Source organism: Thamnophis elegans, chromosome 1 (assembly GCF_009769535.1).
Source record: "Thamnophis elegans isolate rThaEle1 chromosome 1, rThaEle1.pri, whole genome shotgun sequence".
NCBI lineage: Eukaryota > Metazoa > Chordata > Lepidosauria > Squamata > Colubridae > Thamnophis > Thamnophis elegans.
In genome coordinates this window covers 99,341,406-99,358,178 of record NC_045541.1, presented here as the reverse complement: position 1 = coordinate 99,358,178, position 16,773 = coordinate 99,341,406, and the positions used below count along the sequence as shown (strand labels likewise).

The 16,773-nt window shown below is 36.5% G+C and overlaps 1 protein-coding gene across 1 annotated transcript; it reads left to right on the top strand.

Annotated features, from left to right (window-relative positions):
• Positions 1-2,299: 2,299 nt before the first annotated feature.
• Positions 2,300-11,956, top strand: LTO1 (LTO1 maturation factor of ABCE1). The gene is made up of 5 exons (XM_032225352.1): positions 2,300-2,452; positions 5,265-5,370; positions 5,554-5,624; positions 8,684-8,801; positions 8,948-11,956. The coding sequence occupies exons 1-5, from the start codon at positions 2,304-2,306 to the stop codon at positions 9,014-9,016; spliced, it is 513 nt and encodes a 170-aa protein (XP_032081243.1). The 5' UTR covers positions 2,300-2,303; the 3' UTR covers positions 9,017-11,956.
• Positions 11,957-16,773: the final 4,817 nt, after the last annotated feature.

Sequence of the window (16,773 nt, the reverse complement as noted above, 5' to 3'; positions counted from 1 at the left end):
GCTTTCAGGAGCTGCAGTAAGTTTCACATATTGGATCAAGTTAATTGTAGCTCACAAAAGCTTATGCCTTTTAATAATATTTGCTAGTCTGAAAATGTGCTGCCAGATGGTTTTTAAAATTTTTTTTAACACTAGCGTGATTAGTATTATGAGGAGCAAAAGCAATACAGTAGCACACATCTTATTTAGCTTTCCAGGTGAAAGTTATACATTCTTTCAGTTTTCCTATAAACAATTACAAGTAGCTGGGTGTTTATAGAAGGAAGGTCTGACTGATTGTGTTAGAAAGATTACTCTTTCTTGTCTCAAGAGATGAGATTATCTGTGTATCTGACCAAGGCACTTTAATGGTTATGTCTTGGGTGTTTAGAGCATCTTTGAGAAGGAAGGAAGGAAGGAAGGAAGGAAGGAAGGAAGGAAGGAAGGAAGGAAGGAAGGAAGGAAGGAAGGAAGAAAGAAAGAAAGAAAGAAAGAAAGAAAGAAAGAAAGAAAGAGGGAGGGAAGGAAGGAAGGAAGCCAGGATGATGTAATAATAAGGGACTGGATTTAGATGCAGAGACTCAGATTTAAGTTCCAGTTTAGACATGAAATTCATTAGATAATCCAAAGATAATCATATTTCTTTCCTTAATATAACACAAGTTTTATGTGTCATTCAACCATGGATATATTAATGTTTATTTGTATTTGTAAACCAATGTAAGTCTTGGGGAACAAATATGAATCTCAGAATCTTTGTGAGATTGAAGGTTTTGAAAGTTAGAGGATTGTAAAAATGGATGTGGCACAGATTCCCACTGTCCCTGTTTATTAGGCTTGTATAGGTAGTCTTCAACTTACAGCTGTTCATTTAGTGACCATTCAGTTACAGCAGCACTGAAAAAAATCTACTTATGACCATTTTTCACTTACAACCTTTGCAGCATCCCCACGTGGTCATGTGATAAAAATTCAGATGCTTGGCAATTGATTCATACTTTATGACTGTTGCTATATCCCAGAGTCATGTGATTCCCTTTTGCAACCTTCTGACAAGCAAAGTCAATGGGGAAGCCAGGTTCATTTAACAACTGGGCTCCTAACTTATCAACTGCAGTGATTCACTTAACAACAGTAGCAAGAAAGGTTGTAAAATGGGCCCAAATTCACTTAACAAATGTCTCACTTAAGACAAATTTTGGGCACCATTCTGGTCATAAGTTGAAGACTGCCTGAGGACTTTGTTCAAGAGCTCTTGATAATGTACATAGCTTTGTGTTCTGCTATTTCCCAAAGATAAGATTGCAGAGGGAGAAATTGACATGAGGTACTAGATCATGAATTTAGGGCCTGGGACCCATTTGTGTTTAGAAATAGTTACTCTTTTCTGATCGTGGCCTGTAAAAGCAATTTGTTTCCCTCTGAAGCAAACCTGAGAACACCAAAAATAAAATTGTTGGGGAATAGGAAAATTCCCCCTCATTCGGAAAAATAAAACTAAGATAATTTGAGGTGCTGATGCTAGCTCCATTTTAATCCAGACAGAGAAAAGCTATGAGCAGCTTCAAGAAATCACAGTGATGCTTTGTGGTGGGGATAGCAGACAACATTTTCTGGAGAAGGTTGGGAAAGGTGGAAGGAAAAAGAAGAGGATGACCAGCTGTAAGATCTCAGTAAGGACTCAGTTGCTGCATGAGCCAGTTGCAACTGGCTAAAATGATCAGTGGCCAGACCACTAAGGAGAAACCAACATGATTTAATGGTGCATACCGGTAATTGGGCCATTGCTTTCAGGTTTATTGTATTATTTCAATTTTTGTAAATTGCAATGTAATCCTGTTGAAATAAAAGATTTTAGAAAACCCCAATGGCCTATTTAATTATCGGAACTGCTTTACAACAATACAAACAGTAAAGAAGGAAAGAAAAGAAAGCCACGGAAGGCATTCCCCCTTCCCCCCTTTATTAAACCAAGTTACCGATCCTCTAATTTGGCCCTAGTAAGAACAATTTAAGGACAAAGGCATTCAAACCGGAGTCAGCTATGCTCATGGCAATACTCTATCATCTTTGTCAAGCAGAATTCAGGGGGAAAATGCACCCAGCAACCAAATCCGTGCCGCAATAAGCGCCACCTGGGAAAGAGCCCGAGGAAGTCTGCACTTTCCAAAACAAACAGATGCACTTTCCAAAACAAACTCCCGTCTCTTTTCCGAGGGAGACTTGCTCCCTCTAGCGGCTAACGTGGGAAGAACAGAGGCGCGCCGACAGAGCTGCTCAACCTCCTCGAAAGAGCCTTCGGCTTGTGACGTGTAAGTCAGCGCATGCTAAGAAGGCCGCATTCGTTTGGTCCTTGCGGCTTGCCGTCGATGGAAGAGGCGAGTGGAGCGGCGGTTGGGGAGTCGTCGAAAGCCATGGCGGCCGCTGAGGAGGAGAGCGACGCCTTCGATGCTATCGTCATGGCAGAGACGAGGTAGGGCCTGTTAGTCACGTTGGCGCCGCCGCTTCCCGACGAAGAACTCCCCCCCCCTTTCGTTTTGGCACTGAACGGGACGGGGAAGGCCAAACGGGGCCGAGTAGCGGCATCCTCCTTTCAGCACCTTCCTCTGCTTTACTGTCTCTTCCGCAGAAAGCGGGAGAAATTCGTGGCTGAGGTGACGCTGAGGTTTCCCTGCCAAGTGGCTCCTCCGGTACGATTCGGTTTGATGAAGGGTCGCTCTAGAAAGAGTGCAGAGAAGAGCAGCGAAGATGATTAGGGGACTGGAGACTAAAACATATGAATGGTTGCTGAAATTGGGTATGTCTAGTTCAATGAAAAGGACTGGGGGGAGGGACAGGATAGCAGTGCTTCAATATCTCAGGGACTGCTACAAAGAAGAGGGAGTCAAGCTATTCTCCAAAGCACCTGAGGGTAGTACAAGAAGCAATGGGTGGAAACTAATCAAGAAGAGAAGCAAGCTAGAACTAAGAAGAAATTTCCTGACAGTTAGAACAATTGATCACTGGAACAACTTGCCTCTAGAAGTTGTGAATGATCCAACACTGGAAGTTTTTAAGAAGAGATTAGACAACCATTTGTCTGAAATTGTATAGGGTTTCCTGCCTGATCAGAGGGTTAGACTAGAAGATCTCCAAGGTCCTTTCCAACTCTGTTATTCTGTTAACTTTCTCCCGGACCTCTTGCTTTAAATTGTCCTCTGCTCCTCAAAGGTTGCTAAATTCTAGTTTTTGGCAGTAATTAATGGGCAAGGCGATAGACTCTTCTTTCTTGTTAGACAGCACCACAAACCTGATATTCTGTAGGCATTTTGTACCAACTCTCAGAGTCCCCAGCTCCCATGACTTGCGTAGCTCAATGTCTTAAGGCAATCTCTAGGCAGAATGTTCCCTTTCTGCCCTCAAAGAAATCTGCAGTTAGACTGTCTTAAACTGCTCTTCTACCAAAAGCGATTTCTAAAACCAGGGCCTGTGACTCAACAACTGCAGACAGCCAATCACACAACCCGAAATCAGACCAGGACTCAGAAAGGTATTTAAAGGCTAGTACTCCCCCAGCCAAGCACAATACAAAGCACACTGAAGATGACTCCTCGAGTGAGGACCAAACGTTTGCAACCAAATTGCCAAGCTCCGAGCTCAAACCTAACTACCAACCCGAACTACTAATATACAAAGACATTTCAAAGGTTTTTATGACTGGATTTACCTCTGCATGATAGAATTTCTGATTTCTTTCTCTTCACCTGATCTTGGCAGAGATGTGAAGACAGGGGAAAGTTTTATATGCCAAATATGAAGTAAAAAAACCCTCTTGGGCGAGAATTTGGCTCAGCGGTTCAAGCCCTTATTCAGAAAGGAAAGAATGCTTAGGTCATCTAAGAAATTGGTTACTCTTCCTGCTTTCCTCAAACTGCAAAATGAGTTGGCTCGTAAGGATAAGTACAGTGTAATGAAACTGATAATTGTCCTAGGTTTTTTTTCAAGGTGGTTGCCTTCAGCTGTATTTAATTGCCCATTTCCATCATTCTTTTTAGCCATTCTGATCAGAAGTTGAAGGCTTGATATCAGTAGGCTTGACGTTATATAACCTATAAAGTAATCTCTCTATTCCCCAGGGCTCATAATAACAGCTTGTTTTGGTGCATCCTTATAGTTATGTGTTTTAAAGGATATAGAAATGTGTTTTGTGCTGTATTTATTTTTCAGTTTTCACATTTTTTGTTTTTCAAGGCAAACAGTTTGCCTAGTTTTTTTTAAGTAAGCATAAAATAGTCGGCAGTGAAAAAATTATTGCAAGATATAATAGGATACATTACAGGTTCAGTAACATTGTGAGTGTGATGCGAATTGATTCAGTTCTGTTGAATGGCAAAAGCCATAAGTTACATGCTTAGAAAAAGGGAAATAAATACTCCTCGATGACACTGCTGGCCCACATCAATCTTACAATTTGTTAGCCTTGTAGCTTAACAAATTTAGATTGAATCTGACTACATTTAATTCTATTAGAGACACCAATCCTATTGGTGAGGTTTTCATACAACTGCTTTAGAAGTATAGTGTCATAGAACTTCAATGTTGTTGTAAATTTTTTAGAGTATTGAAAATTACTAAAGCAATTCTTTTTTTACTGTAGACTACAAATGAAATGAGATCAATATTTTACATTAATGGAATTCCTTCTTGTACAATTTATTGAAAGAAGTACCTCAAGAGAAGAGAACATAATTTGCTGCTGTAAATTATGAAAGTCAATTTTAAATTCTTATGAATGTACAAATGTAATTACATTTTAATAAAACACAATAAAATCAAGATTGCAATTCTAAGTATGTTTAAGACACCAAACTAGAAGCTGGGAGATCATGAGTTCTAGTCCCACCTTAGCTATGAAAGATAGCAGGGTAACCTTGAGTCAGTCACCACTCTGAACATGACTCAATTCAGAGAGGAGTTGTGGGGAAAATAAGAGGATATGTTTGCTGCCTTGGCTTTTTTGTAAGAATAATAATAGACAGAATACAAATAAGACTTGCAGAATCAGAGATAAACCTTACAGAATTCAGTAAGACTTTCATCCAAGCAAGTATGTATGCCATACTTTATATGGGATTACAAGCTAAATGAATTTACGTTCAAACAGCATATTATATAACAATTGCTTAAATCCGTTTGAAATTAATTGGAATGTAGTGGATTATGTTGAATAAACATGCATGACAGTTAAATGAAAGGATACATTTATATGAATTTATATGGCTTGCTCTTTCAAAATCTTTTAACAGATTTCATGGTGAAGGTTATCAAGATGGTTATGCTGAAGGAGTCCATGCTGGTGCTGTTGAAGGAAGGCAACATGGACTACAGCAGGGTGCCAGAATTGGCTCAGAAGTATGTTTTGAAAACTAAAATTAGTTTTTTGATTTAAAAAAGCCGTATCCTCTTCAGTGTATACGCTGAAATGTATATTAAATTCTAAGTGAATTTTGTAGTTTTTATAGCTCTCTAACTATAAACATGAGAAATGTTAGTGATTTTAAAACAAAATAAAATAATCACTTCTCAAATTTACAGATAGGGTCATACCTTGGTTTTGCACTGACGTGGCAACAGTTGCTTCAGAAAACATCAGATGAAAAATGCAGGTAATTTTTTTGGGGGGAGGGGTAATTGTTGTTACCCACTGGGTTGGATCAAATTTTGCATCCTGAATATGGAACAGCTTCTTATTGTCAAGGAATTTATTTGATCCAGTGAGGAATTCTCATGGGAGGAATGCTGATTTGGGAGAAAGATTTTTGTTATTTCTCCTGCTCTGCTGGAAATTTGTTCTGGAGTATTGTGCAGTTCCTGTCATTGGAAAATATGTAGAAATTGGTAGCAACAGAGAAAGGAGAAAATCAGTAATATACTCTCCCGCCTTTTTTCTATCAGTGGCAGCATTCTCAACAGTATACTGTTCAGTATATTATTGTTGCTAAAAGGACATTTAAATTGAAATGCTTTTCTTGTGGATTTAACTAATTTCCAGAAAAAGAACTGTTTTTTTTTCTGCTTTCTGCATTAAAAAAAAAGCCTAGTATGGTAAGGAAGGGAATATTGCAAATGCAAATGAAGAGGAAATTGATGACAACCTAAAATATACATCAGAGTACGTGGTGAAATTAGATTGTGTGTGTGTGTGTGTGTGTGTGTGTGTGTGATGGAATTCCATTAATTGAAAGTGTATCAGCAATTGTAAAAGGATGAAATTAATTGGATATTACTTCAGCAGTGTATCGGCAAACTTAAGCAGAAACATAATAGTTTTTAGTTTTCAGGTGTTTTCAAGTGCAACAACCTATGGTGTTTGCTGGAACTGATATTGTTAGTATTACTAGATGTAGCTGTTTAAAGTTACTACACTTTTCATTTTGATTTAGCTGTGTAATAATAATATATAAATTTATTAAATGTATATGCCCAATTCTAGTCACTGGGTGGTTTACAATTGTTAAAAAATGGAACAGTGCAAAAAATGCAAGCATAGCAAAGACAAAATATAAGCATACCAAAGTCCTCATAAGTAGTACTATTTAATTGATTGAAGCTGGAGCATGCAACCCTGCCAGGTTGAACCAGTTAATTAAATACTGAGGGACAGGAGATCCCGCAAGTAACCTGATCCTATTCTATGTAGTATTTATATTTTATCTGTACCTTGAATTGCACCTGAAAGCAAACTGGCAACCAGTGCAGCTTGTGAAGATGTGTTACATAGATATACTGAGGCATGCCTACCACTGTCTGTGCTTCTGCATTGTGGACCACGTGGTCTTTCAGGTAACCCTACTTAGAACATGTTGCAGTAATCAAGCTGTGAGGTAACAGTGCCTGACCATCTGTCTGAAGGGCCCCATGTGCTAGGAAAGGGTGTAATTGGTACAGTAGATGAGTAAAAGCCTTTTTGGTCACAGCTTCCACATCTCACTGAGTAGAACTGTGAGTCCAGGTGACCCTCCCAAATTGTGCATAATCCTTGAATGGGGAAAAACAACCCCATCCAAGATCAAAATGAATATCCCCAGAGCTGAGAAGTAAAAACACTTACTGCTTCCAGACACTGGAACAGAACCTCAACTTGGCTGCCTCAGAATCGAAATATATAAAAGATATCATCAAAGTATTGATGATATTGAACCCAAGCTGGCTGGTGACCTCAACCAGAGGTCTCATGTAAATGTTGAAAAAGAGGGAGAGAAAATAGCACCTGAGGTCCTCCACAAATGGGAAGCCTAGGGAATAATCTTTCACCACCAAGTAACACCAGTTGGACTACCCCTGGAGAAAGGAAGAGATTCACTGTAAAATGTTGCCCGCAGTGCCCCCATCCCCCACCCATGGAGCTGGTTCAGAAGGATACTGTGGTTGATAATATCAAAAGACACCAAGAGATCAAGGACCATAAGGGTGACCAAAGCTGTCTCAGTACTAAATCCCAGCTTGAAATTTGACTGGAATGTGTTTAGATAATCCATTTCCTCCAGATAATCCATTGCTTTGCTGCAGACCGTCTACCTCTTGAGCAATCTTCCCCAAGGAGGGAAAGTTGGAGACTGGTGAATAGTTATTGGAAACCATTGGTCCATAGATAGCCTCTTGAGAAGGGGGCACACTGTTGCCTCTTTCAAGGCTGGGGACAAACACCTTCCCCTTCATCAAGAAGATTGACGCTACTGCCTGGACCCAAATGCGAATCCCTTTCCTTGCTGCTTTCATAACCTAGGAGGAACCTGGATGCAGAAAATAAGTGGCTGAGTTGATCGTAGAGAGAGGCCTGTTTATTTTCTCAGGATTCACCATCTCAAACTCATCTTAGGTCATACCACTAGATTGCAGCCAAGTCAGTGCAGCCTGCACTCTATAATTGTATCACATTGGAAGTTCCTTGGAACTGGTAAATTGTTTAGATCGTGCGAATGCAGTTTCCATTTCCTTTTTCTGTTAAAGAGGTGATTTTTAATTGGCAATAATCTACTAAAGATCTGAGAGAGGAGATCAAATGTAGAAGAATATCTATGCTTTATTATTTGGAATTTGTCATTTTTAATTTTGTGTATGGGGAGGGTGGTTTAAGTTTTAACTCATTTTTCTCATAATCTTATTGATTTATAATTATCTTAAAAGAAGAGAATGAAACTCCATTTATAGGCAGATTGTTCCAAAATCGTTCATTCATATATGATGAAATGCTACAAAACAAATATAGTGACATTTTCTACAGTGGCTTCCTTTATTTGGTGATAATGCTGCCTATAAGATGTGGATTTGGAATGATAGATTTGATACACTGTTGACAGGGAGCAAATGTTCTGAATTATAAACACATACCACCTGCTGCTCTATTAATGGAGGTAAAGAAGGAAACAGTTGGAATTGATCCATAATTCTAAATAGTATTGAGTGTTTTTATACTCAACTATATAATTTGTCTTCATAGACACCATTGATTCTAAATGTACTGTCTGCATTATTTGAGCCTCTATTATAATAATTAATTATTTTATTAATGATAGTGAACAATAGGCTTGGTTTTCTGAGTTACCCATCTTCTGAGTGTAATGTTAGATCTGACAGAAGTAGTAAAATATTTTAAAACAGAGTGGTGTGTAGATGAACTTTGAAAATAACTGTGTGTGACATTATTAAATTAATTTTATTTCAGTAAAAAGTTAAAAGTCCTGGAGCAGTTAATAGAGATGATTCAAAATTTTCCTTTGGAAGATCCAGTTTATGACAAACTTCAAGATGACTTGGAGAAAATTAGGGGACGGTTTAAACAAGTATGTGCCCGATTTCATTATTGGAATAAAAACTGTAATTGTGTTCAAAACAAATAACATTGGAATGAAACATTACAGGAACAGAGGAGGGTGATATTTAATATTTAATCAAAATATTAACATGTCTAAATTTCTTTTCTTTTTAGATTTGCTCATTATTGCACATTCCATCTGATTTAAGACTTGGTTCTGAGAGTATGTCATTTTCATTTTGAAAGCAACATAAAAAGAAAATTGCTGTTGGATATAAAAAATGGTTACATCTCACATAGAGTGATCACCTTTTCTTTTCTGTCCACTGAGCAGAAAACTACAAAGATAAAGCTAATAACTTGATTTTATTGTACTTGAATTGTATCACTGTGTCATTGTTTCAGTTTTCACATTCAAGCTCAACAGTGGCTTCAGCCTGTTGGTTAACATACTGTTCCAGAAATTAATATTACACATGAGTAGAGAAGAAAATTGGTCTATGGAACATCATATAAATAGTGTTAATTTTTTTTCTTCAATTGTGTCCGATTCTTGGAGACAGGCTGGAAAAATCCCTGCAGTTTTCTTGGCAAGAATTTTTCAGAAATGATTTCCCCTTGCCTACTTCCTAAGGCTGAGAAAAGTGGCTAGCTCAAGGTCATCCAGCTGGTTTTGTGCCCAAGATGGGACTAGATCTCATGGTCTTCTGATTTTTAACCTGAAGCCTTAACCATTATACCAGTCTGACACATTAATAACCTATTGCCACCATTTATATTGAAAAGATGACAGCAAGTAGTCCTCGACTTACAATCACAATTGCCTGGAACTTCTGTCACTAAGATATATTTTTAAAATGATGAGCACCTTATTTTATGATATTTTTTTGCTACAGTCAATAAGTAAATCAGTGGTTAAATGAATCCATCTTTCCCCATTGACTTTGCTTATGGGAAGTAGATTGGAAAGATTGCAAATAGCAGTTGTGACCTGCTGTTATAAGTACATGCTGGTTGCCAAACACCCTACTTTAGATCATATGACTGGGAATGCTGCAGTGGTTGTATATAACCTTTTTCAGTGCTGCTGTAACATCAGACAGTCATCAAATGAATGGTTGAAAGATGAGGATTACCCATAAAGCATCTTAAGGATTTTAAGTAGATTTTGTAAACACGGAAGAGTGCCTTCCTAAAATTGACATTCTGTAAGAAGTGAGTACAATACATATTTAACTATATTAGTGCAAAACCACAAATTTGAAACATGTCAATGTATCTGTAGTTTTACAAGTGTATCTCAGATGAGATGTGTGCTTTGTAAATTAATTTTGGAGGCTCCCAAATAAACTTTCTGTCAGTAGCTTTCAGTAGTAATCACCATTACTATTATGAAAGTGCTAAGGTATATTCTGAAAATAAACTTTATTTGGAAGAAACACCAATGAAGACCAGTAGAGATTTTTGTAGCTTGCAGAAAGTGTCTTTGGAGGCCAATCTGGCACTCTCTTGCTGCACATTTTATAAATAATTTTAATAGACAATTAAGGTAAAATTCATTTGGCTTGTGGGCATGTTCTATTATGTCCTGTTTATCTCTTATTATTTTCCTATCTTTTGGCAGTTTAGAGGAAATATGTGGCAAACTTGACTCTGCCAGTCCAAATATAGACTGTTGTATGAGTTTGTTTCTTTTATGCCATCATTTGAAATTGCACAAAGTATTCATGTTTAAAGTATGCATGCCACATCTCAGGCCCAGGTCTTCCTGGGATGGTTTTCAGTGCGTAAAGACACCATATGAGAATAATAATCAAAATACAATAATACAATCAGTGCATTAGTCAAGTAGTATGAATTCCATGCAGCATATATTTACCAAGTCCTAAACCTGAAAGCTCTTTTGCCTGGCACTGAAAATAAAGGCAGCTGAAGGGGAGCAGGGTTACAATTTTGTTTTGAAGTGGCAGCATTTTTCTTCTTGGTTTAAAGTCCAAAGATCTAAGCCCCTATCTTAAATATGCTGTACTTGCTTTTTTAAATAAAAAGTTTAGTATATTTATCTTTGCTTGTGAACAACACTATAGTAACTAAATCATGGGGGATACAAGATTTTCCATTCCTTGCACTGCATCGCTATGCTGGTTGTATTTGCTGCTTTGGGCTGAGAATGATCAGGAGAAAACTCTGTTAAAATCCTACTAGATTGCTTCATGCTATACCTGTATGAATAAGATTAACTCTAAATTAGATGTTAGAAATCACTGATTAGGGCCACCTAGTGGGAAAAATAATTATATCAGCTTTCAAATTTCAAATTCCAATGTTTTAGTTAGAAATGGTAAACAGTTTTAATTAAATTAAATTAAGAAAGTTTTTGTTTTAAAAAATGGAAGTGCAATAGCAGACAGTATTTACCAAAACAGCTGAATGTTCTTCATTTATATCTTCAATGGATACTTTACCCATAACTGAAGTTATATTCATAATTGTACTGTTAGTATTATCTGTTGTATTGATCGTAAGGTTGGCCAAATTCACTGTCTGTTATGTTTTATATTTGATATTTGTACTAAAATATTATTTTCTTCAAAGTGATTCTTATTGTAATTCAGTCTGTTACTTAAAGAGGCCATCTGTGAAAGTGCTCTAACCCATTTATTGATAACGTTTTTACTTCATGGAAAAAGAAAATTAATTAAAATGCTAATATGGAAGCATAAAAAATAATGAATCCTGTGAAAACCCTTAATCATATATCTGTATAAGTGGAGTCTGGAAAAGCAGTTGATAATATGGTTGATTAGCAATCAAAATAGTTTTTTTTAATTTTCCAGAAACACTTTTGGATAATACAAGGAGGAAGGAAAAGATAGAGTATTCTGTGCAAATAATTCTTTGTTCAATGGTGTGCAAATGGAGCTTTGTTTAAATACTAGGGTAAGAAAAATTTGTGACACTAGAACAAATGTAATTTTGAAGATGTCAGTTTTTAGAATAAGACTTTTTATAACATCAACACTGTTAAAGTCAAATCGATGTGGGTTTCCAAAGTTAGTGATTTAGGTTTTTACATCAAATTACCTACTATTAAATATCAAAACCTAATTATAATTTTTTTAAAAGCTAAAACTTAAAAAGTTTCTAAAAACTGTTACATTCAATGTAAGTACCTCATTTTGATGGAAAGAAGAAAAATTAGTAACAATTCCACCTGCAAAATTTGCTTAGAAAAGGCATTGTTGGTTGCCTTATATGAACTTGATTTATACAACAGAGATTAATTTCAGTTTGAAAGGTTTTTGAAACCTAAGATCCATAAATGCTTTTATATCTATTGTTCTTCATGCTACCAAATTAAATATACACTACGCCAAGTGCATAATGTCTTTTTCCAGGCGGCACTTTTAAGGTAAAGATTTAATTATATCAAAGACTGTACAGGGAGTAACACAACCCAGATCATTAACATGTATAAGAAATTATTCCCTTGTTTAAGAATTTGCAGTAATGTTTGACACAGACAAAAATGATCCTTCTGCTTTGATCCTAAGTATTGTATTATTGCCTTTTGTTTTCCTATCTACCATGCAGTACATTCAGCCAGATAGCTGTTTGAATGTATCTGGGGGAAATGTTTGAGTATTTATTGAGATTTAGAATAAAATATTTTTTTAAAACCTAAATGTGATGCTTTGCTTGACTTGTGCTACACCACCACATCTTGTTTTTGCATTTAATTTATTGTGTTCCTTCTCTGCCCAACACCTGAAGCCTTTGAAAAAGATTATCAAAATATTTACAAAAGGCAGTGAAAATAGTCAAATGCAGTGAATATATAGATAGTATGTGAAAAATATAAAACATTTCATTGAATAGTAGGCATTCAGACTTTTTTCAAAATGCCTTTGTAGAAAGTAATGTTTTCATTTAGCCTATATTGTCCTGAAGAAAGCATACCATAAAGAGGTCTCATCAGGAAAGGGGTAAAGAGAGAAGGGAGGAGGCTTTGCTTAATATTTTCTAGCTTGCTACCAAAGGCTTTAATATCAGGACCACAATACCAACGTGGACCTGTAAGTTGACTGACTGCTGGCAAAGGACTGACAGAGTAGTCATATCACTTAATTCTAGTTCATAAATACGCAGTTTTATTTGAATTAAGTTTCCAAATTATCTTATATACCAAGGCTGCAAAGGACAAGTTACTGATAGAAGTGATGGCAGGATGTTAGGCCTCAAAAGAGGGACTGTTGAAATCAATCTGTTGATACAGTTAGTTTTTTCTGTTAAACTGCAGTTCCCATTCATATTGGAGCAGAAGTCCCATTATCAGTATGGCTATCAACATGAAAGATATATAAGATACCCAGGGAACATTGTGGTGGGATTCATGCAAGTTAATACTGTACAAAGTTCTTTCAGGTATTTTCAATCTTTTCTTTCTGTACATAGTGTTACATCTTTTCTGCCCCAATCCATCTAACAAGATGGAAGAGGGAAGAACTAATTTTATTTATGCAATTTTTATGGCGGGGGGTGGGGGGACTTAACTATATATGACATTCCAGCAGGAGTCAGGAGTGGCCAGATTCAGACCCTGCATCTATATAAGCATGATGCTTCTGGCAATGTTCTTTTTTTATTATTTTCCTCCTGAATTTGCCTTTTTCACAGCAATTACAATCTGGATAGTTTTCCTGGCATTATCAATTATAATCCCAAACTCCCTTTCTTGATCAATCCTTTTTTGGGACATAATTGAATTCAAACAGCTCTCTCATCCTGATGGCATACCAGAAGGTCTTTAAAGAATGTCCTCCCAGGCTTTGTAATAGGTTGGATGGAATGCCTTCTTTGGATGCATTTGTTGCACATTTCAATATTAGAGTTCCAGATTTGCCCTTTTGTTCATTTCTCTTTGTGTCTTTTGCATTTATTTTGATGTATTTCCTTTTTTATATTGTGAACTGCTCAGAGTTGGTCCATATTTGGCCAGTGTCAAAGTTGAATTATTTCATTAAATAGCGATCTTCAGCAAACCCAGTCACCTTATTGTTTATCTCAATTGCAGATAATTTATGAATAATCATTAATTCCAGCAATGCCCTGATACTTCAGTTTGCAAAAATTGAGTACTGCCCCACCTAGTCTTTCTAATTATATTAGCTTAATAACTAATTTTCTTCTCAAACCCCATGATTTCTAGATCTACTCATGAGTCTCATGAGTATCTTCAGGAAAAGCCCTTTGTAAATCCAATACAATTAATCTTGTAGATAATCATCTGTATCCATGTTTGATGACATTCTCATGAAGAATTTATGAGAGTGAACATATATCTGTAAAATATAATTTCCTATTGATTTAAAAAAAAATTGGTGGGGGGGTATGTAACTTTTTTTAAATTAAGGCAATAGTAGAATCCAGGAAACTGAGTTCTAGTTCTGTATTAGGCATGAGAGTGGCTGTGTGACTTTGGGCCAATCTCTCTTTCTCAGGCCAACTCAGAGTTACTGTGGGGAAAATAGGAGGAGGAAAGAGTTTTAGGTATGTTTGCTGTCTTGAATTATTCAAAATAATACAGGCAGGATAAAAAAATTGTTTCACCATGTTCCATGTGCCTTAAATATAAGCCTGTTTTAATGTCACTGGGAAACAATAGCTAGAACCTGTCCTGAGAAGACCAAATATTTCTCTCTCCTCCAGTGAAACAGAATTTTGTTTTATAATGATTCTCAATCAAGTAACACCAAATAAAACAATGATAGTTGCATTGGATCTTCCTGTTTTAAAGAATATGAATGAATGCAATGTATGATGCTTAGGAATGTACTCTTTTAATAGTTCTACAAAATGGGAAAATTAACTGTGGCTTTTCCTTGCATTTGAAACCCGGATGCTTTTTAGAAATATGTGGAAGATAAATGAAGTTTATAATTCAGGAGCTGGGGACTAATCAATATTGCACGGAATCTTTTTTGAATGTGAATCAGCAGGTCTTTAATTTTTTTAGTTGGTGCTATTATTCCAACAGCAAGCTTTACTCCTATTGTCCAGTGTTTGTCCAGCTCACGTTTACTGGACTGTGGGAACGGATTAGGGTTTCATGGTTTCTTCCCCCTTCTTGCATAAATGCTTGATCAAAGACATTCCTTGGATGACAAAACACTGTATACTGTGTCACACAGTCCTGACCAGACTGCATGAACAGTACCTTAAAAACACATGCCCACATTGTTCTCTAACAAGCTATTTCTTTTTTTCTTTTTTTAAAAAGGACAACAAATTTAGATTTAGGCACACTTAAAAAAATAAAGATTTAATGTGCTATTTTAAATGCATTCATCTATATTTCTCTTATGTCTTCCTCTCAATCTGATTGTTTCTACAAATGCAACTCCACACAGTAAAATCAAAATAGAAATAGCGAATGGTTATTAATCTATACAACCATGTATTAAATTTGATAATGCCATTTTTTTAAACCCTGATTTCATTTCAATGATTCTGAAGCAGCTTGCAACAGAATGTAGCATTTAAATGCAAAACATTTACATGTGCCTCATTGGAAAAGGAGTGAAGAAAAATGCTGGATTGGGAAATGGGAATAATGTTAAAATCCCTCTCTGGTATTTTGGTGTTTTCTGATGACCTTCATTGGATGTAATTGTTACTAAAGCACTTTTCTCCCAGTTTTTGGCCCTGTGATTGTTAAGACTTGTTCAGTCATTCAGTTGTTTCCAAAACTTGAGTAGCGTCGTTTCACCAGGATTATCAGTCAGTAACTCTTTGAATTATAAGCACATTTGTGTCATTGGTTATAGTACCTATCCATCTTGTTTTCTGTTGGGCACTTTAATTCCCCCCCCCCCCGACATTAGTGTCTTCTTTAATGACTATAGTCTTTGCATTAGATGTCCAACATAGATAAAACTTTCTTACTAATAACCGTTGAATTATAACTCATAATTCTTAGATTGACCATTGTTGTGCTGGATGGAAACTTTGAAACTGTAATCCAACCCATTAGGATGGACCTATAAAAATAAAGGCTTGATCTAGAAAGATAGCTTTTTCCTTGGGTGTGCTAGTTGGAATTCCTTGGACAGTTCCTGTGACATGGAATAAATAAGTCTTGTTTGCAGTTTCAAAATATTTTCCTAGTTATAAAAACTGCTAAGGAAAAAAACATAGAAAATGACCCATTCCTAATGATAATTATATGTTAATAGTGCTGTTTTTCTGATAGTATGTGTAATAGCTGATAGTAAATTTGAAACGGCAGTTTCAAGCCTGAATGTGTTCTGACTTTACTAAAAATGTTTTGATGCTGTTCCAATCATTCTCCCTGTTTCAATTCAACTTCCAAATGGGTATTTTGAAGTTGAAGCTGAGCTACCCAAGCCTGGGATAGATTGTACTCTGCCATTCATGTGTCTTAGGCAGGAAAACCTATACCATTTCAGACAAATGGTGATCCAATCTCTTCTTTAAAAATTCCAGTGTTGGAGCACTTCTGGAAGCAGGTTGTTCCACTATTTTGTCAAGAAATTTCTTAGTTCTAGGTTGCTTTTCTTCTGGATTACTTTCCACCCATTGCTTTTATCTACCCTCATGTGCTTTGGAGAATAACTTGTCTCCATCTTCTTTGTGGCAACCAGAGATATTGCAACACTATGACACCTCAATCCTTATTTTCATTAAACTAGGAATACCCAATTCCAGCAAGTTTTGTGTTTTAGCATCCAGTCCCCTAACCATCTTTGTTGTTCTTCTCTGCACTTTCTACAGCCTCAACATCTTTTTTACATCTTGGCAGCCAAAACTGGATGCAGTATTCCAAGTGTGGCCTTACCAAGGCATTATAGTGATATTAACACTTCACATGATCTTGATTTTATCCGTTTATGCAGCCTAGAACTCTGTAAGCTTTTTTGGTAGCTGCAGTGCACTGCTGGCTCATATTCTAAAGCTGTTTATACATCAGACTGACTTAA